Source organism: Drosophila guanche, unplaced genomic scaffold (genome assembly GCF_900245975.1).
Source record: "Drosophila guanche unplaced genomic scaffold, DGUA_6, whole genome shotgun sequence".
Lineage (NCBI taxonomy): Eukaryota > Metazoa > Arthropoda > Insecta > Diptera > Drosophilidae > Drosophila > Drosophila guanche.
In genome coordinates, this window is record NW_022995750.1 from 115,450 (window position 1) to 137,099 (window position 21,650).

The 21,650-nt window shown below is 49.0% G+C and overlaps 2 protein-coding genes across 3 annotated transcripts in view; one reads left to right on the forward strand and one right to left on the reverse strand.

The window, feature by feature from the left end:
* The window catches only part of LOC117586507 (cadherin-87A), a 74,553-nt gene that overhangs the window by 42,311 nt on the left and 10,592 nt on the right, over nucleotides 1-21,650 (reverse strand). The window lies entirely within an intron of this gene.
* Nucleotides 3,866-5,820, forward strand: LOC117586510. Its single transcript, XM_034276638.1, has one exon. It carries the CDS (start codon nucleotides 3,872-3,874, stop codon nucleotides 5,792-5,794), a length of 1,923 nt encoding a protein of 640 aa, XP_034132529.1. The 5' UTR covers nucleotides 3,866-3,871; the 3' UTR covers nucleotides 5,795-5,820.

Sequence of the window (21,650 nt, forward strand, 5' to 3'; positions counted from 1 at the left end):
CCCCCCCCCCCCCCCCCCCTGTCCAAACGAACTTATTAATATGCAGAGCAGCCACCAGGTGTCTTTGCTACCGTTTTATGCCACAATTTGCGCCACGTGCTGCCACGGCCACTGCCACTACTGTTGTTTCCTCTCTCTGTCTCTCCTTCTGCTGTTGCTGACAAGGCCTTAATAATGCTGCCACTTGGCTGCGTCGGCCTGCCTGTCTGCCACACTGCCCCACACACAGCCCCATCCCCCTGTTGCCACACTTCTTTCAGCTCGTAGCTGCAGCACAAAATTAACAATTCGTAGCTCATTTTTCTGCTGCTGGTCTGAGACACAAAGTGGACGGTTGGGTGGGAGACCACTTGCAGCGACAATTAGTTGAGTTATTGGCAGCCAAGTACCACGGCCACACCCCCTGTCACATCTTTTCAGGGGTGTGGCACGGGCAGCAGGCAGCAGGCAGCAGCCACCAACGACAAACAGCAATCCACCAACGAAACAGCCCGAAGATCCTTAAGGATCTACAATCAGCAAGGAATTCTCCAGATGCTGAAAAAACATTCTCATAAACATTTTCCAAGTTTAGTTTCAAGCGATTTCGCTGTACGATCCATTTCCCTTGGCTGTTTATAAGTAGATATCCCATCCCTAGACTCTACTTAATATTCCTGTACCTTCCCCCCCCCCCCCCCCCTACGGTACACTCACATGAACTGCTGGCTGATCGGCTTGTTAGCTCTGTCCCTGACTCTGGCTCTGGCTCCTGTTTTCTCCCCACAGAAATGAGTTTCTGGCAAAGGATTCACAAGGCAGCAGCCGCCTGTCAACGCATAGCTGGGGCCACAAAACAGGACAATGGCAGGAACAGGGGCGGACAGGGACAGGCGACCACATGAGAAACATCCACAAGGAAGGGTCTGGCAGGCAGGCAGGCAGGCAGGCAGTTCCCTGGCACACGGAATACCTGGCCACAGGCCAAACGACCGACTGGACAGAAGGCAAGAGAGAGCCAGTGACTCGGCATGGAGTGCACTTCCAACATGTCATAGAAGCCAGAGTGCTGTACCCAAAAGAGGGGCAGGAGTAAATGAGGGTAGAAATGGGGATAATGTCAATGCTGCAGGAGCAGCACACAAAAGAGGAGTCGTCCAAGGACCAGAGAGCACTGGCAACAATCTCTGCAATCCACAAAATTGACTACCGAACAACATGTCAAGTGATTGAAGCCGAAGCCTCCCCCCCCCCCCCTCAGCATGAGAGAGCTCCGCTTCGTTTTTGGGGCCAAGTTACTGTCTGTCATTTGGCCTCAATGACCAGAACCGACCAGGACTGACCAGGACAGAGCTTCTAGGGCCAATTGATGCAATTACTGGATTAAGCCATCAGATCATCAGTTGTCAAGGGAACTATAAATAGAAATAGAAAATTAGTATTCCGCCTACGCCCCAGTAGAGAACCTCCAAACAGTACTCCTCCCAAGGATAATGATTTCTGATTCCCTACAATCTCTGCCTCTTCCCGCTTTACCCCTCTGTCCTTCTCTTTTCATAAAATGACAAAAGCCAAAAGGCTGCGATACAAAAACTTTTACACAGCTTTGACGGCATTTTCATTAGGTTTTCGTTCTGCGATTCTACGCTTTGTTTGTGCAACACACTTTAATGAGCAACTTATGTTGCAACAAAGATAGAGAGAGAGAGTGCCCTCCGCTCCCCCCACCTGTTTCCAATTGGCTTTTTTTGGGAAGTCTTCTCATGGCTGTTGCTGACATCTCTCTTCCCCGCTACTTTTGTAGGAGTGGCAAATATTCTGATTGTAAATGCAACTGTAACTAGTAACGGTGCCACACGGTGGCACAGCAGCCATAAACCTCTTCAATGTACAAATTGCACGGCAAAAGCGAAGGCCAAGGGAAAATGTCAACGGCTACAGGAAAATGCAAAATAAAAATTCGCAAAAATTTCAAATATAAAATAGAAACCAAGAGAGAGAGAGAGAGAGAGAGAGTAAAAAGGGGAACGAAATTCACGCCAAATGAATTCTGCCACGGGAGTGTCCTGTGTTGCATTTAGCTGTCATTTTGTCTTAGCGGTAACGACGACTCGCTCAAAGATGTCTGATTCGTGTTGCTGTGTTGACTCCACCTGCTGCTCCTGCTGCTCCTACTGCTCCTCCTGTGCAAAGAGGTTCCTGAGATGCGGAAACGCGGAAAACCCCCATAGAAAACCCCGAAAACCGAAACGAAGCCACGTCAAAACGCAATGCGCGTAAAATAAACAAATTTCCGCCAACGACGACAAAGACGACGAGGACGACACTCCACTATGCAAACAGTAATTGGAGCAGGCAGAAGGCAGCAGCAGCAGAAGGGGCAGAGGTAAAGGGATCTGGAGGAGCAATAGATACTGGTTTCTGGTGGGAGGATGCCTGCCTGCCTGCCTGCCTGCCTGGGGAGTGAAGGCAAGTGGAAAGCCCAGGTAAAACCCAAAGTTAAAATCAAAAACTGAAACTGAAAACTGAATGAAAAATAAAAGAAACAACTTACGAGAAGAGAATTTAAGAAAAAGCTTCATAGCGAGAGAGCTGAGAGATACCTTGTAACCAAAGTGCGGAATGGCTTGACACAAGATCAAAGGGAGTGGAATGTGTTTCTCCCAGCGAAATGTTTAATTCCGAATATAATCATTCTTTGAGTAAAATTGTTAAAAGTTCAACGACTGCCAATCACTAACCAGAACATGTAGACCTTAAATTACAGGGTATTCACGACAGCGAGGAGCACCAGCACCAGCACCAGCCGTAACTCAATGCTAACGAAGGAAGCAGCAAAGCCTTCCAGGGATTCCACGGTGGGGATTCTCGCAGGGTTCGCATAACGCAAGAAAAGAAGGCAGTCAGGGGGCAGAAAGGGAGAGCGAGAGAGAGAAATGTTTCAGCAAATGCAATATTGTAATGCCGTAATGCCGTATAAAATGAATGCATATGTTTTACACAGGATACAGGATGCTGCAAACGAGACGACACAACCCAAAGAGACACACAGCTAGTGCAGGAAGCAGTGGGGGCAGGAAGGCAGGAAGTCGACGCTTTGCTGCTGCTGCCTTCGAATGAGGAAAATTAAAGAAAACAACAGCGCGAAAATCGCATTCCTACAGAGAGACAGTGGAAAGCCCGGCGGGGGAGGGCGAATGACAGAAAGCGAGTGAACCGAGAGAGAGGGAGAGCGAAAAAATGAGAATGAAAATTGAATGAGAAACACACACAGAATTCCCCATTTTGTATCTGGCTGGGACACGTTGTGTTTTTGCTGTTATTTTGTGCCCAAATTGAAAACTTATTTGATTTAATTGGTTGCTGGAAAATCATCTCTGAGATCTGCGTCTCCATCCTACTATTCCTACCCTCTCGATTAGCATAGTTTTACAGTTTGAGTTGCTTCCCAAAAGAGTAGAAAGAAAAGAGCAAAAAAAACAAACAGAAAGAGACAAAAGCAAAGGAGCAAACCTAATGAGAGCCTTGGGGATGTGATTGAGTTTGCTCCTCGAGGGCTTCTCCTTCTTCAGGCTTTAATTAGGATAGAACTTGATTGGATTTCGCACTTTTCTCTTACCTCCGCCTCTCCTGCTCGCCCACTCTCTTTTGTGCCACTCTTTCTGCTGCAATTTGCTTGGCATTCGTTTGATAACAAGGCTTACAAGGTGCGCTCTTCATTTGGGTGAAATAATTACTACCTCGCACAAGTGAGGGAAAAATCACAGCTCTGGCAGGGAAAAACTCAATGGGAAAGCGGAGTACAGTGGAGCATCAGTCCATCCTTTTAAATGTTGTCAACATTCAAGGGACAATCTCTGACAGATATGTCTTTCTGTGTTCTCGGGGCAGCATGGACCTCTGTCGATATTTTCACACGAAATGGAGTACCATCCTGCTGCTGCTACTCATCCTGTACCTGTACAACCGTGACACTTGCACCTGGAGAGAGTTTCCCGGCCCCGAGGCACCGGACATTGCCTCGGAGGCGGGCGTTTACTTCGTCAACACTTCGCGCTGCCGCATGTGCGCCATGGATGCCGTCTCGCCCAAGGCCCTCTCGTTTGTGCAACGTTTGGGGCCCTTCAAGTGTTCCAAGGTGCAGCTGCTGCGTGCCGCCACCATCAAGGGGCACAACTATCTGATCAGAGACCTCGTGGAGTTGGATCTGTGGCGGTGCTGCGCCGTCCGTCGACTCCGGGATGTCTTCTGTGCCTACCAGCAGCTGCAGTACTGCACGGACTTTCGCACCCACGTCCTGGGCATTCAATCCTTTGCCCTGGACCCTAGATCGGAGTACATGCGGGTCCCCGATGGCCTCCAGATGTTGAGGGTCTACTGCTGGGTGGACTTTGGGCGTGTCATCTTCCACGATGTTCTGCTGTTTGTGCCTCCCCCCCATGCCACGCACCTCGTGCCAGAGAGAGGAGAAGGCGTGCCCTCCGTGCGCCTTTCGGTCCTCGTCCTGGGCATCGACTCGCTGTCGCATCTGCACTACCGCAGATCCTTTCCCCACGTGGCAGCGTACATCCGCCATCTGCCGCACACTGAACTGTGGGGCTACAATCGCGTTGGCGACAACTCGTACCCCAATATCGTGCCTCTGCTCACGGGACTCACCGCCCAGGAGTTGGAGAGGCGCTGCCTGAGGCGCAGGCGGAGCTACGACGAGTGCCGCTTCCTGTGGAACGAATTCCATGACGCGGGCTACATGACGGCCTTCGGGGAGGACACCGCCAAGGGGGGCACCTTCACCTACCGAAAACGAGGCTTCGAGCACCAGCCCACGGACTTTTATCTGCGGCCCGTGCTGCAGGAGATGCGGCTGCACACGACCTATGAGGCACGCGGCGACTTCGATGTCAAGTGCACGGCGGGACGCCGCTACGAGGAGGTGCTCTTCGACTTTGTGCAACGCCTGATGCCGCACATGCAGCAGCGAGACTTCTTCGCCTTCATGTGGCAGACGCAGGGCGTCCACGACTACTTCAACTACGCGAGGATCGCGGACCAGGACTACCTGCAGCTGCTGCAGCAGCTCCACCAGAGCCGTATCCTGGATAACACGCTCGTCCTGCTCCTGTCGGATCACGGCCTGCGCTTCGATCCGTTCGCCAAGACTTTCCAGGGCATGCAGGAGGCCTCCCAGCCGCTGGGCATCGCCCTCTATCCCCCCTGGCTGCAGCGGCACTTCCCCTTTGCAATGCGAAATCTGCATAGAAACGCCCACCGCCTCGTCACGACCTTCGATCTTCACGAGACCCTCAAGGATGTGATGGACCTCAAGGGGCGCCTGCGCGACGCCAGCATTCGGAATCGATCGCACCGCTTGGGCAACCCACGCGGCGTCTCGCTCTTCTTGCCCATTCCCGAGCAGCGAGACTGCCGCTCGGCCCACATTCCGGACCACTACTGCCTCTGCCACACCCTCAAGCAGATACCCAAGGACACGCCCACCGTGCAACGGATCGCTGGCTTCATCGTCTCGCACATCAATCACCTACTGCGTCCCTATCCCCAGTGCCGCCAACTGTCGCTGGAGGAGATCGACAGAGCCTACGTGAGGCGGGATCATGGCGCGGCAGTGGGCTCTACGGATCAGTCGACCATCACGGTCCTGGTGGTAACGGAACCCGGAAACGGCCATTTTGCGGGCACTGCCTTGGCCTCCAATGTCACAGCGCTGCACGGACGCATCACCCGCTCGGATGCCTATGGGGCACAGGCTTATTGCATTCGCGATTTCCGCTTTGAAATGTACTGCTATTGTGGTTAAGGTAGTGAAGAGCAAACGATTAAACCGAAGAGTAAAAGTGTTATTTCCATGGGCACAAAAGGAACAATGGGAATGGGCACGGCATGAGATCGGCACACGACAAGCAAGAAGTTGCATTCGGCAGTCTCTGTAGTCGGTCGGCTCATGGTGAAATTAGTAATAGGTGACGGATTCACCACAGTGCCTTCTCATACGAGGCCCACCAGCTCATGGTGAAATAACTTATAAGCGTTTGCTATCTCTCTCTAGCGCTTGCCTCTTTAAGAGCTGAAAGAGCGTGGTGAATAAGCTGGTGCTCCTCCACTCAGATGACGACGTTACCTATTAGTAATTCTACCATGACTCAGCTGACGACGTTACCTATTGGTAATTCTACCATGGGCAACAAAGCACAGCCGAAGCTCTTAACTTGCTCTCTTTGTTTGCGAGATCCCTCTTTCAGTGGCTCTCTTAAAAGCATTTACCAATGCCAGACTGAAGTTGTTTATGCCGCCACACTGCAGCAGACCCTCATCAACAGATGTCGCCTCAGAGTCTCGTGGTCTATCCGCAGAGCAAACAGAACGTAAGAGGAAAAACAGAGAAAGAGAGAGAGGCAAACAGTTGCTTTGCACTGTAATTAATAATAATTTGCATTTGCAACGTTTTGCAGTTCACGGGGTTGCTGCAGAGTTTTAATTAAATTATGTGGCATAGCTGTCAGCGTGGGGCGCTCAGGGTCTGTGCTTTAGGGGGCGTGGCAGCAGCTACAAGATAAACCTTGCTCCGTCGAGTGGGTTGCCAGTGGGTGCATGCAACATGCATAAATTATTAGCGCTCTCTGTTGTTATTGAAGAGCGGGAGGGAGTGCCAGGCTTAGTTCTAGTTTCCAATCTATGTACATACATATATCTGTATCTATGTTCTGTGTGCTTGATGCAATAACAACACATAGCAGCTGCCACAACACTGCTTTGCATTGGGGGCAGGGGGCTTGCTGGCATCATCACATCGAAAACTTTTGGCAAATCACTTAATTATTTGCACAGACGAGATTTGTTGGTGCTTGCCAATTGGATGTAAAGTTTTGTTGTTCTATTTATTCAGCCACTAACTTAATCGATATGTAATCGATGTCACTGAGACACAAATTTAGTAATAATCAAAAGTTTGGCTAATGAAAAGTCATCCTCCCTGGGGCAGCACTTGGCAACTCTATCTTTGGCTGCTTCTCAACACTTCAATTATGATTGAAATTAATAAATATTTTATGCGCTTAAAACTCGTTTTGCAATCACTTTTCATCGAGTGCCGCATGCTTAACATCTCGCATACGAACTTGACTTTGACATTGACTGTTACTCCCAAACTATGCCCCGAAAACTCCATTTGCAGAGAACAGATGACCCGCCATCGCTCCCTCTCTCTCTCTCTCTCTACCCCCTGCAAAGGGTTAGACCTCATCAGAGGACTCTCGTGGCAAATGCCATTAAGAGCTTTTGACCAGAACGTGCCGTAAATCAAGTCACTTTAATTCAATAACAAGTTCCCCAAGCAGAGCGTCTCCTCCCAATAGCCTCCCTGCCTCCCTCTCTCTGTTTCCCCTCTCTATCGCCTAAATGTGCAGATGTTGCCATTTCGGTTTTGGGGTTTCGTGCATTCGGGGTTAGAGTGGGTCCTGGACATTGATTTCGTTTATCTGCGATGCCAAATTATTCATTTGGACCAACAGGCAACCACACAGGCATCCACAGCAGCACTCCCAGAAGCCCCCTCTGTCTCCCTCTCTATCTCTTTCGCACTCGCTTTCGCTCTCTCTTTGCTGTTGAGCAAGTAATTTGGAACAATTTGATTTCGAGTTTGGCTAAAAACAGTCGAAACAGTCCTCGTCGTCGTCGAACAGCCAACTTCTGGACGGCGCGCCTTCTGCCTTTTGCCATTTTTGCGAGTAGAATTTTGTCTTGGATGTAATTCAAATGTTTTTCTTTTGAGGTTGTTTTTAGGAAAGCCCAGGGTATAGCCCTGCGAGAGGGTATGCATACAACTTTATAACTAAACTCATATAAATGTACAAGTTATTTGTTTTCTTCCTCACAGTCCTTGCTCCTATTTAGAGGGTATTCCTGCCTTCGTTGCTGCTTTTCCCTTCATGTTTTATGGCTGTATGACTGGATTGTTATGGTTATTGCTATTATTTGCCATTTACGAGAGTAATTTCAATTCGAAATGAAAACCTATTCAGCCTTGAAACAAGTTTACACAATGCTAAATAAATTAGAGGACAACAAAAGCAAAGGCAGGGAAAACTTTTGGGGGAAAACTCTCATTCAAGTGTCGAAGAAACTGTTTGGATTTATGTTTTGCATATAGAAAAACCTCTCCCTCTTCTCATCCCTCTAAAGTCTATGCAAATCTCTATCCCACTCTCTGAAAATTAATAGCAATTATGGATCATTGAAAGAATGAATAGCCAGGAGCAGCAGAGAGAGGGGGAACTTCCTCTTTATTTGTCTTGCATAATTATTGTTGTTATTTATTGTCGTCGTCGTCGTCCGAGTGCGAAAGAGAAGAATCTCAGTCAGTATTTCTTACTTACGAGTACACTCCCCGTTGAGATTTATTGCTGGATGAATGTTTTGTCATCGTATCGCATCGCTGAATGAACAAACAATTGAATAAATCAAAAGTTTTACAAACATCATTCACAATAATTGAAGAGAGTGTGTGGTGTGCGGAGGGAAGGGGATATTGATTACTTGGAGATTGGAGTGAAAGTGTGGGGCACACATTTGCCTTGACTTATACATATTTAAATTTAAGTTTTAGGTAAGAAGTTTCAATTCTGAGGATTGTTGTTTAATATCACTTCTAGCTGTCAATATGCATCGGTGTAAATCAGTTTACTTCCTATCCTTTTTCAAACATTACTCCCAACTGTCATTCCACTTGCCTCTACAGTTGACTTGTGGGGCACATGGCACGCACACACATAGCACAAATGGGTGTGGATTATGATTTAAGCAACCGCAGGACTCTACAACAACTGCGACAGAGCTGTCTGGCCCCATTTCAGGGCAGACGATGGATCCTGCCACTATGGTTTCAGGCTAATCGCACTGTCATTGCGTTAACCGCATTTCGTTTATTAGCCGCATTGCATTAAATGGCCAATAAGAGAGAAACGGAGAAAGGGAGAAAGAGCGGGGCATAAAGGGAAGTGTTGGCATGGCAGCAATAAGAATGCCGCCCGCAAAGTGAGGACAGGCGCTGCATTCCCAGATGCATTTCCATTGCATTGCATTTTCTCCCCCATCCACACATATTTCATTATCAATTTGCATCGAAATCTATTGAGGGGGAATACCAGGGAGAGGGAATGCCTCCCTGGGAATGCCAGGGAGGGAAAGCGGCGGGCATGCAGGAGAGTGCGGCAATGTGGCCAATAGCTCTGAAAACCAATCGCATTTTGGAGCGATTTTGGCATAGTTTGCGGGCATCATTCGAATATCATTCGAAACATTGCACCAACGCACGAGCAGGGGGAAACAATGTTTCACTTCCCCCTCACTACCTCAGCATTTTGGAAAGAGAAAGAGAGAGAGTGATAGGGAGAGGAGATGAGAGGACAAATTTTATATCTTTCTGTTGATGGCAAACTGTTGGCCAGTTGGTGTCTGTTGTCATTGTCGATGAGTGATTGGTTTTGTGGGGGAGGCGGATAAAAGCACAGAAGCCTGTTTTTAAAGGGTATGCCATAAGGGGGGTACATCCTAGACGATGTTTTTCGCTTAGAAGAGAATTTGTTATCAACAGATTACGAATTTGAAACTCCGCTACGTAGCAGCAAGCTGTGTCACAATCAGAACAACCCACAGAAACCACACAAGACATGCAACATGCAACATGCAACTTGGCCTGCCCCCTGTCCTCTCTGTGGCACCCACCCACTCTCTCCACTGTGACTATTGGAAAATCCATAAACTATTGAATTGCAAATTGCGTCTAAAGCCAAAAGAAGGCGAACATTTTTGCAATGTAAATTAACAGCGGAAAGAGCAGCAGCTAGCAGAAAGAGAAACAAAAGCGGGAACGAAATACCGGAACAGGCAAAGAGAGAAATGCGCTGTGCAGAGAAGTAAAACGAGGACCTGTGCCTGGACAGCAGCCGCAACAGTGGTGGGAGGACAAGAACCGCAATCATTTTCTCTTCCTCCGCTCCTTCCCCCCCACCCATAAACACACTCATGAACGGAGAGAGAATTGTGCTATGAAATAATCCACAACGACAAATATACGCGCTGTTTCATATGTACTCCCCCCCACCATCGACAATATATACCACTCTCTGAGTGTCTGTTTGTGTGAGTGTTGGCCAGTTGGTTAGCCAAAACCAAAAGCGCTTGGCTCTCTCTCTCGCTCTCTCCACACAAAAGCCGTTTTGCTCTGTGCAAGTATTTTGTATTTTTGGAGCCAGTCGCCAGTTTCCAGCAACAACTACGAGTAAAGCTACAACTAAAACCCACTGCACTATGGGGCATTTGACCACTTTTCCTGGCCGAAACTCATTTGTCAAAAGTCAAAAAAGTAAGTAAAAAGTAAATTCAAAAAAATTGACCTCATAATATGTTTAATGGCTAGTTTCTTAACAAGTCCATATTTGTGACAAAAATTTGTCTTTGAATAGACTTACAAAGTGTTCGGTTCCCGCCGGAAGCATTAAACTGCATAGATATTGTTGAGTATTAAATTCTTAATCCAATTTATGTTATTTTTTCATGCGCTTTTCTGCGTCTTCGCAGTTATTTGAGTTTTCGTAACATAACCTAAAGTTTGGATTTTCGGAGTTGTTTGAAATGTTAAACTGAGTGAAGAAGAAAATTGCAAAAGAAGATACCGATTTGCATTGAATTTAAATGTTAATACCTGTCACTAGCTTTGCGAACGATAAGGGTTATTTGTAGACCCTTTGAACAACTTTTTTTTACAGTTTGTCGATTAAATTGAACATTTTCACGGAAAAACATGAAACAAATCGAAAAAACGGTGCAGACTGTGCTAAATTCGTGCTCAATTGTACAATTATAATAACGTTGAGACATTTCCAGTATCTCTGCACTGCCGTGCAGTCCTATTGTCTCTCACATTCAACAACTCAAAGAGAAGAAGCTGCTTGCAGTATACAAGGAAGTCAATGTAAAAACCCGATTATCTTCTACTTTTCCATTTTTTAAAGTCAGGTCACAACTTTTTAACATATTATGTTAATAATATTAACATATTCCCATTATTTTTTGTTTGATTCAATTTAAAAATAAAATAAAAATTCGATTTTACCCTGAAGAAAATAAATTTTTTCAGCAAACCTTCCTTTCACTATTATAGACTCATATCAAAAAACTAAATAAAAAATATTGTTTCGTTTGGAAGTTATTAATTAATGCCACAAAAAGTGGTCAAATGCCCCATAGTACACTGGCAAGAGACGTACAGAAATACACACACAAACACACACGTGCACAACACATAAACCGGTTCAACCAAATTCCAGACAGCCGCCGCCAAAGTCAGAAGCAGCAGCCGCCTCTGTCGCCATCGAATACAGACTCCAAGAAATGGTCAGAGCATTGGAGTAGTGGAGCGGGGGCAGCAGCGGCAGAGGAGCAGTCCCAGCGGAGCAGCAGCCGGCACTAAATGTCAAGCCAGCTCCTGCATGAGCGGAGAGAGGGAGGTAGGTAGGTGGCAAAAGCAGTGCTGTGCAAAAAGAAGTAAACAAGAAATAAGAATAAGGTGAGGGTACCGAAACTTGATATACCCTTCGCTACTAAGCAAACAACTCATAGAGTGGTCAAATCGACTTAAAACTGGCTGCCTAATCAGTATAGGGGATTGGCTCCCAGTGCCTTCGGCTCTTGGTTCTAGAGCCTTCGGCTGAGAGAGTTTGGCGTTGGCTCTCTTGAGCATTGAACGCTAAGCGACTATCGCAAAAACAAAGTTTTGTTTTTCCTTTCAAGTCTGATTCGTAATTTCATGTGTGCGGGGACACATACATAAATGTTGGCAATGCGTGTATCTACTCTCGACTTCATATGCGTTTTCAGTTTAGAGCTTGAGAAGTTTGGCATTTTTGTGTTGCTTCTGAGCTCACATGCCCTTCCTTCAAACTTGAGACTTTATGCAGCAGCTTGCCCCAAAAAAAAAATAAATTGATTTTGTGTATCCTCTCTAGGCTCATATATTTCTTAAATACATTTAGGACGAAAGGGATAAACGGTTATAAACATCCAAATACATATGTATACAAATAACGGATAACGGCAATTGACTTGGCGTTGCAAATATTTTCCATTAGAGTATTCAGCGTACACTGTGTGAATAAACATAGAGAGACATTGAAGCCAAACTCTCTCAGCCGAAGGCTCTCTCACCAAGAGCCGAAGGCACTGGGAGCCAATCCCCTATACTGATAAGCCGGAGCATGTATTTCAGTAGTTTGAACCCTCTATATGTTCTTTGCTTAGTGCCTTCACTCAACGATCTTCCATCAACATATGTACATAAATCTGAAAACTATTCGCTTATATTTGTTCGACGGTATTGAAAAATAACAAACATATGAAGAGAGAGCGAAACACGATGCAAGAGAGCGCATGTATAATGGAAAGATGAACTAAAGAGGGAGACGGGTAGAGGAACCTGTCCGAAGCTGTTCTTGCTGGATAAGGGCATGGTTTTGCCAATCTCTTTATCGCTTTACGGCGCTGTTCTTAATGATGGTTGGAAGACGGCGGGGATCGCTTGCCATCCCATTGCCTTTCGCTTGCTCTCATGCTTTCAGTCCATCTTCAGTTTTGTTTTTGCCAAATCGCATTTCCATTGCCTTGCGCAAATGTCGCGCTAATAGAGCTTTAATGATACGTGGGAATGTTTGGGACAGACCAACAACTACTATACGTACTCACACACATGTACAATACTTTCTGGTATCGGTTACATAATCTTGGATTTTCTTGTCTCTCTCTTTTCCTCTATGCCAGACCTCGTTCTCCTTCAGCTTCAAACTTCCTGGCTCCTACTACCGTTCCGGCGACAACTACCAAGCGAAATGGCGACGGACGGGGGAAAATTTGTTGTAATCAATATGGAAACTGGTGGCGACTGGCGGCGTCTGGCGGCTGCCTCAGATAACTCTAACACACACACACACACACTCACATCAATAGAAGAAAGCCCCACCATATATATGTGTAAAGCTATAGCTCTGAGTGTGTATGTGTGCGTGTGTGGTGTGTATAAAACAGATTTGTGAAAAATGCGGAAAATGGCAAAAAAAAGAAATGAAATGAAATCGATGGCTTCACAATCCACACAATCCACAGAGCAGGAGCGGAGCTCCTCCACATTGCGTTATATTACAAAATATAAATGTACTTTGGGATGTCTTTTATAGGAGAAGAGAGAAAGTGGCAGGGGAAGGGGCAGGGAGCAGCTACCATATCTACCCGTCTCCTCTGTCTTCTACACGCCTCAGCCATTATGATAAATCGCACCTTTTATTGCAGCATCAGCGCCTCGGTAACTGATTCATAGAGAAGGCAAACCCAAACCCCTTACCCTACTGCTCGACGTCGCTGATGGGGTTGTGTTGAGGTTGGGGTTGGGGTTCGTGTTGGATTTGGATTTGGCCAAAACGGTAAGTCGTTAAAGAAATAGACAAACAGAGATAGATAGAGTGAAAGATGGAGGGAGAGCAGAGTGTAAGAAAGGGGCAGAGGGGAAGATGAAACATGACATCATTTGACGATGACAACGTCGATGCTGTCGCTTTTCCTAACAAAACTCTTCTTGTTTTTCCTTCTCTTCTTCTTCTTTTTGCACTGGCATCATCCGTATTTCTATGGATGAATCTCTCCCCCTGCCCCAACATCTGCTTAGGGTACATGAATGTATGTGTGTTACTGCAATTACGAATACACATATTTTTGATAGACTTGCTTAAATCCAGCAACAAAAAATGTGATAAACGATGTGCACAAAAAAAGAAGGGAGGTGCAAAAACCATGGGAAACAAGCAAAGCAAAAGGGAGGAGAACAGACATTTTTATACCAGCAACCCACATTGCTACAGAAAAAATATTTCATATGGAATGTAACCATTATTGTGAGAGAATGAGAGGCATAGATAGAGCTCAGATGTACTTACAAAGGAATCCAAAGGGGAGCGTAAGTACTTGGGGATTCAGGAGAACCCCCAAGGGCGAGGGTATTTGAAAGCATATGAAAATTTAGAGAAAAATTAATTTAGACTCAAGTAAGGGAAACAAGTGGAACCAAAAGGAGATCACTTGACATTGAGAACATTCTGAGAGGAGGCTCAAGTTCTTATACCATCGAAAAGCATTTAGAGGAAGACACTTCTAATAAATTGGTTTTTTGATTCTTTTTAATAACTTTAAATTAATCATGATCTAACGATCATCAACACGAGATATAACGAGATAAACCAATGATTAATGATCACTCGAGAAAAAAAACGAGAAGGGACGGGTGAGACGCTTCTTACGCGTCACAAATTTTATACCCGGCACTCAGTACTACATCTGCACCTTAGCGGTGTTTTGTCAAATATAAAATTTTTTCTTCAACTGGCATCTACATCTACATCTACAACACTTCTCACATCAACACGCTCCTTTAGCTCGCCCCCCTTCCCTAGACCCACACACTGCAGACTCGCGGCAGAGGCAAAGGCAGCGCCCGCACACAAAAAAAAAAAAAACAAATATAAGCTGCGGGACGGGGTGGGTTAAAAGTCGGAAGAGGCAGCTGCAGGGGGAGGGCAGAGGCAGGGCCGAGTGAAGCAGAAGCAGAGTGTGAATGAAAGAATGTAAAAAGAACAACAAAAGCGGCGGTACAGTGTGGGTTTAGCCCCTGGAAATTAATTTCTTCATTGTGGCTATAATAATGATCCAATCGGATCCCAATTTGGTGATCTGATTCCCTACGGAATGGCGTTTTTAGTTTTCTTCAAAATTGTAGGTTTGGGAGGTTTTCGCCCTTTTGCGGGGGCGGGGCTCATTTTTTTAAATACACTGGTTTCAGTGTGAGCATACAGCAGTCTGGAGCCAAAATGTTGTGGCTCTTATAGTCTCTGAGAACTAGCCGACAAACAAGACGGACGGACAGACAGACATGGCTTGATGCTGATCAAGAATATATATACTTTATGGAGTCGGAAAAGTTTCCTTCTGTGCGTTACATACAACCGTTATTCACACAAATACAATATACCCTACTTACTCTTCGAGTACCGGGTATAATAATCAAGAGAATATTATGCTTAAATCTACCAAAAACAAAAAAAAAATCATCTTAGATTCTCTTTAAGAAGGCTAACTGTTTATTGCCTTAAAGGGCTTAAAGCCAAGAGCATACCCGTATGGAGCTTAATACAAGCATTTTTATAACCATAAATGGAGAGCATTGTATGACCCTTCACTCTCAATATTCGCCACTCGAAATCAAAGCCAAAGTTTTTTAAATGCAATTCCCTTGCATTTTTAACAATATTTTTCCATCGTTGAACTTTGTTGATATTCGGGACACGTGAGAATTTCAAAGTTCGTTCCATGATGCACGGATGGATGCCCCCAACCAGAGAATCCACAATCTGAAAGCAAACCAACCGAAAGGGGAAGGATGGACCGGACCCGTACAACACTGTGCATCCAGGACCGCACCAATATGCTACCTCAAATGTTTTTGCTGTGGCATTGCCCCATTAAACATTCATCATTTTCCAGAGCCATTCGTCATAAATGCGTGCAAAAGTTAACTCCCCTAGGGGCGTTAGTTCGAAAAAAAAAAACACACAAGATAGAATGTCAGTGTTCCCGATGATCGAAGGAGAGATGCCCTAGCAGGTCTAACTTCTTATCAGAGCCAGCTCAAATCGAATATAACCCTTTTTTTAATACAGGGTATACCGTAGAACAGATCTATGGAAACAAAAACAAACCGACATCCAGTCAGAGCAAATAAGGAAGAGCACAGGCCAGGTACCAAGCAGTGCGCCCTTCGCATTCTTCCACTTTTCGCCTGTCTGTCACACAAGAACACACATTTATCGAAATATTTCGCATGCATTCCAGCTGAAGAGATCTGTGTGTGTCTGTGTGGTGGGCTTTCTGTGGTGTGGCAGTATATAAAATGCATGAGGCAGAAGGTGAAAGCCAAGGCAATGTTCCGTTCTGTAGAGCGGGGGGTTCGAAGGGTATACACTACTACTACTTGACAGCCAGACAGACAGATGGACAGACAGACACCTGCGAATAGGGTCAATAGAGTTACGAAAGCAGCGTGAAAAATAAAATAAGATAAAAAGAAAGAATTGAAAAAGCATTGAAGGGGGTCCAATGTCACATCACAAGTTGTTGCTTTTACGCTTCTCTTTCTCCTCTCTCTCTTTCTGTCTCTGCTCTTTCTCTTATTCGCGTTTGTGGTTAGCAGCAGCAAGCAGCAGGCAGCATCGCAGCAGTAACAGAAATCAAAGCTCCACTTTTTTTGCGCCTGACCCATTCATTACCATAAAGAGAAAAATTACCAAGAAAGAGAGACAGATAGAGAGAAACGGGTTTGATGCAAGAACAAGAATATTCATGGGTGAAGAGGAAAGGGAGGAAGGCAGCGAAAGTGGTGCCATAGAAAGTTGATTCCGTCTTTGACTCGACGGAATCTGTTCCTCTGCTTCTGCTGCTGCTGCTGCTACTTCTGGGTGACACAAACACACACAAACACACGCACACACACACACACCGGGGGAGGGGCGGTATATCCCCCATCGAGAAGCCAAGGGGAAATCCGAGGCCAGCGAGGGAGCCCACAAGTGCGGACCGCGTAGCTAAGTAGAGCATAAACGCAGATATGGACACGGGAAACCCGTTCGTGGGCAGATCGGCGCTGGCAAGATCGCCGCGCCAACTGCCGGAAGAAGGGAGGAAAGCTGATGCTTCGGTGGTCGTAATGAGGAGCAATCTCATCCGATCGCCGGTACTCCAGGCAACGCCAGGAGCCGTTCAGGGTTGTGAGGTTGACCCCAAAGAGACCCCCAAAAGGGTTCGGGACACCGCCAAAGAAGAGCAAGGCATCGCAGGAAGCTAACGGTCAGCAGAACCTAGCGGAGCTGGGTAGACTCCTGGAGGAGATCACATCCAGGATGCTGGACAAGAGCACGCGCCATATCAATGAGGCGACCAGAAGCCTGTTTGTACGAATAAAGAAGCTGCATTCGGACATACAGGATGCTAACCAGGCGGCCGAAGCGGGTAGAAGCGACATGCAGGAGGGCATGGAGGGCGTAGTCCTCTGCTCGAAATGCGCACTGAGCAATCAGAGCGCGGACAAGGAGCAGCAGACAACGACCGTCTGGAAAAAGGATGCCGCATCGCAAACCGAGCCGTGGCGAAGGCTAAGCCAGCCGGTTGTGTCGGATGGCCCTGTTGGGGAGCAGGCTCCCACGCTTATGCGCCCAGCAGGTCTCAAAGGCGCACACAAGAAGCGACCGAAAAAGGCCCAGATTAAGGCACACGAGGAGAAGGCGACGCACAAAGCCCCCAGCCAACAAGACAGCCATGAAAACCATGACAGCGGGTGGAGTGTAGTGGCCAAGAAGACTAGGACAGCGCACCGCGCACGCCCCGACGCGGTCGTAGTGCAAGCAGGCGGCAAGACGTACAGCGAGGTATTGGCCATGGTGACCAGGAGGGAGGACAACCAGATGTCGGACCTGGGAAGCTGCGTTTCCAGGGTACGCCGCACCTTCAACGACAATCTTCTGTTGGAGGTGGCAAAAGACAGCTCAGAGAGCGCTGAGGCCATGAAGGAGAGCATCGCCCGCGTACTTGGCGACGCAGCGGCAGTGCGTGCGCTGTCAGAGGAATCGAAGGTGGTCGCCTTGGAAATCCGCGATCTCGACTCCCTCGCGACAGAGAGCGAGATATGTACCGCCATCGCGAGCCAGTTCGCGATAGAGGAGGGACGAGTCAGGGTGAGAAGCCTGCGACGCGGCTACGCGGAGTCCCAAACGGCTGTAGTCAGCTTGCCTGTTTCCCTAGGCAAAGCTGTAATACAGCGGGGACAGGTGCGGATCGGCTGGACAGTCTGCAGGATCCGAGAAAGAGAAGGACTTCCGAGGTGCTACAGATGCCTGGAACCGGGGCACATCGCGAGCAGCTGCAGGAGCACAACGGATAGGAGTGGTTGCTGCATCAAATGCGGCGAGCAGGGGCACAAAGCCGCAGTCTGCACAAACGAGCCATCATGCTTCATTTGCTCGGCAGCGGGAAAGAAGAAGTCCAGGCACCAGGCCGGCAGCAAAAGCTGCACGGCCGCGTTCAGCAGGGTCGGTCAACGCAGCAAGACATGCTCGGTCCAGCTCAACCTGAATCACTGCAGTGAGCGGGGATCGGAGGTGGCAATCCTCAGCGAGCCCTATAGGGCTCCCAGCTGCAGCAACTGGGCCACAGACCGCTCGGGCAGAGCTGCGTTGTGGACATGCGGAGTGGAGACGCCCCAGATCGGCGACATAAAGTCGGCCGAGGTGTTCGTTCGAGGCAAAGTAGGCGGGATGTGGGTCTATAGTTGCTACTTGGCGCCCAGCCTCCCGCTGGAGACCTTCAGCCGCATCATAGACGAGCTGATCGGAGACCTGCGAGGACGAAGCGACGTCGTGGTCGGGGGCGACTTCAATGGAGGGGATAGTTAGGACCTTGTTCCCGCAAGGGCGGCCCATAACAACATCCCCGAGCCCAGAGCACAGCCTGGACGACATCCGCGAGGTCACGGAGGAAGAGGTGCTGCGGGCAGGCAGAGACCTGAACCCCAAGAAGGCACCGGGGCCGGACGCGATTCCCAACCGAGCGACGAAGCTGGCACTAGCGCTGATCCCAAGCGAGGTCATGGGTCTGTTCAACAGATGCCTACACGAGGGTACGTTCCCATCGAGGTGGAAGAGGCAACGGCTCCTTTTGCTGTCCAAGCCGAGCAAGCCGCCGGGTGAGGCATCCTCGTACAGGCCCATCTGCCTCCTGGACACGATAGGGAAGGTCTTCGAGAAGGTGATCGCCACGAGGCTGAGCGCAGCCATCGAAGCAGCAGGCGGCCTATCCCCGGAGCAATACGGGTTCAGGAAGGGGAAGTCGACGCTGGACGCCATCTCCAAGGTGGTCAAAACGGCAGAGGAAGCATGCGCTGGTTCCAGATGGAGAGGAGGATCCAAATCCTACTGTCTCGTGGTGACACTTGACATAAGGAACGCCTTTAACTCGGCAGATTGGAGCCGCACGCTAGAGGCCCTACAGCGGTTCAACATCCCTGGTTACCTACAGAGGATAGCGCGTAGCTACTTCAGCGACAGGGTGCTGACGTACGAGACCAGTATGGGTTCCAGGGCATACAAAGTCTCAGCCGGAGTCCCTCAAGGCTCCGTTTTGGGACCCCTGCTCTGGAACGCCATGTACGACGGAGTCCTGAGACTCCCGATGCCAGCCAACACCAGCATGGTGGGGTTTGCGGATGACGTCGCCATAGTAGTGGTGGCCAAGCACCTTGCCGCAGCGGAGGAGCTCGCCAACGCGGCCGTCCGAGCCGTGGAGTCGTGGCTTACGGNAGGCAGAGACCTGAACCCCAAGAAGGCACCGGGGCCGGACGCGATTCCCAACCGAGCGACGAAGCTGGCACTAGCGCTGATCCCAAGCGAGGTCATGGGTCTGTTCAACAGATGCCTACACGAGGGTACGTTCCCATCGAGGTGGAAGAGGCAACGGCTCCTTTTGCTGTCCAAGCCGGGCAAGCCGCCGGGTGAGGCATCCTCGTACAGGCCCATCTGCCTCCTGGACACGATAGGGAAGGTCTTTGAGAAGGTGATCGCCACGAGGCTGAGCGCAGCCATCGAAGCAGCAGGCGGCCTATCCCCGGAGCAATACGGGTTCAGGAAGGGGAAGTCGACGCTGGACGCCATCTCCAAGGTGGTCAAAACGGCAGAGGAAGCATGCGCTGGTTCCAGATGGAGAGGAGGATCCAAATCCTACTGTCTCGTGGTGACACTTGACATAAGGAACGCCTTTAACTCGGCAGATTGGAGCCGCACGCTAGAGGCCCTACAGCGGTTCAACATCCCTGGTTACCTACAGAGGATAGCGCGTAGCTACTTCAGCGACAGAGTGCTGACGTACGAGACCAGTATGGGTTCCAGGGCATACAAAGTCTCAGCCGGAGTCCCTCAAGGCTCCGTTTTGGGACCCCTGCTCTGGAGCGACATGTACGACGGAGTCCTGAGACTCCCGATGCCAGCCAACAACAGCATGGTGGGGTTTGCGGATGACGTCGCCATAGTAGTGGTGGCCAAGCACCTCGCCGCAGTGGAGGAGCTCGCCAACGCGGCCGTCCGAGCCGTGGAGTCGTGGCTTACGGTCACCGGATTGGACCTGGCAGCGCAGAAGACTGAGGCGGTGCTCATATCGAGCCGGAAAGCTGTAGAGACTGCAAGTGTGCAGGTCGGTGGCACCACGATACGCTCGCAGAGGGCAATCAAGTACCTCGGGGTGCTTATCGACACTCGCCTCTCCTTCAAGGAGCACTTGGAGTACGTGCAGAGGAAGGCCAGCGGAACCGCAGGAGCGCTCTCACGGATGCTCCTCAACACCAGAGGTCCGAAGCAGGCAACGCGGAAGCTCCTGACGAGTGTTGTGACGTCGCAGATCCTGTACGCAGCGCCTGCGTGGGCGAAAGCCGCTCAGGTAAAGACCTACATGCGAGGCGTTGAGGCGACGTACAGGCTGTGTGCCCTAAGGATAGCGTGCTCGTTCCGGACTGTGTCGGACGAAGCTGCGCTGGTCATTGCGGGGCAAGTCCCACTCAGGGAGCTAATAAGGGAGAGAGCGGAGATCCATACAGCCGTGCAGGGCGAAAGCGATGCGACAAGAGCAGAGCTGAAGGCTGCAGCGAGGAGGAACAGCATCAGCAGATGGCAGAACCAGTGGGACAGGTCAACTAAGGGGCGCTGGACTTACACCCTCATACCGAAGCTGCAAGCCTGGATGAAGAGGAAGCACGGCCGGGTAGATTTTTACCTCACCCAAGCGCTTAGCGGTCATGGCTGCTTCCGCAGCTACCTCAAGCGCTTTGGCCACGAGACGGAGGACTGGTGCCCAGAGTGCGGCACCGGCATAGTGGAGGATGCACAGCACGTCCTCTTCGAATGCCACCGGTTTGACCACGAGCGTCACCGAGACCTTGGTGCCGATCATGCTGGCCGAGCCAAGGACATGGGAAGCGGCCGCAGAGTTCGCCTCGAGCGTTATGCGAACGCTGAGAGCGTTGGAGAGGAGTCGTAAACAGGAGACGGAGTAGGAGCCTTCGAGCGTGCGAAGCAATGCTTTGCGGCAGTACCGCGCGCGACGGGCGCCCACTCCCACCAGAAAATACGGCCCTCATTATGAGTATACCCACTAGTGTAAGAAGTATTATTATTATTATTATATTTAAAGTATTATTAAAGCTAGATAATTAATTAGAAGGAATAAACAAATGAATACAAAAAAAAACACACACAGACAATATCTCAGACATAGAACTTTTTAATTAGACGCTAAACTGCAACAGTCATCGGAGCGCCACCTTAGTGCTCTCGTCTCTTTATCCCCCCCATTTACCTAAAGGAAAGGCACGCCCCCCCCCCCCCCCCCCCCTCCTCCCCCCGTCTCTCCAACCCCCACCCCACCCAACCACCACGCCCCACCTGACCGCTCAGTCCGACGACCCACACTCTCACTGTACCGCACACACGCAGAGCCCCACACCCCTCGCCCGCGCCCACGTGCTC

Bases quoted from the DNA above. Each gene is read 5' to 3' on its own strand.
- LOC117586510 (XM_034276638.1), top strand. From the start codon at position 3,872: ATGGACCTCTGTCGATATTTTCACACGAAATGGAGTACCATCCTGCTG.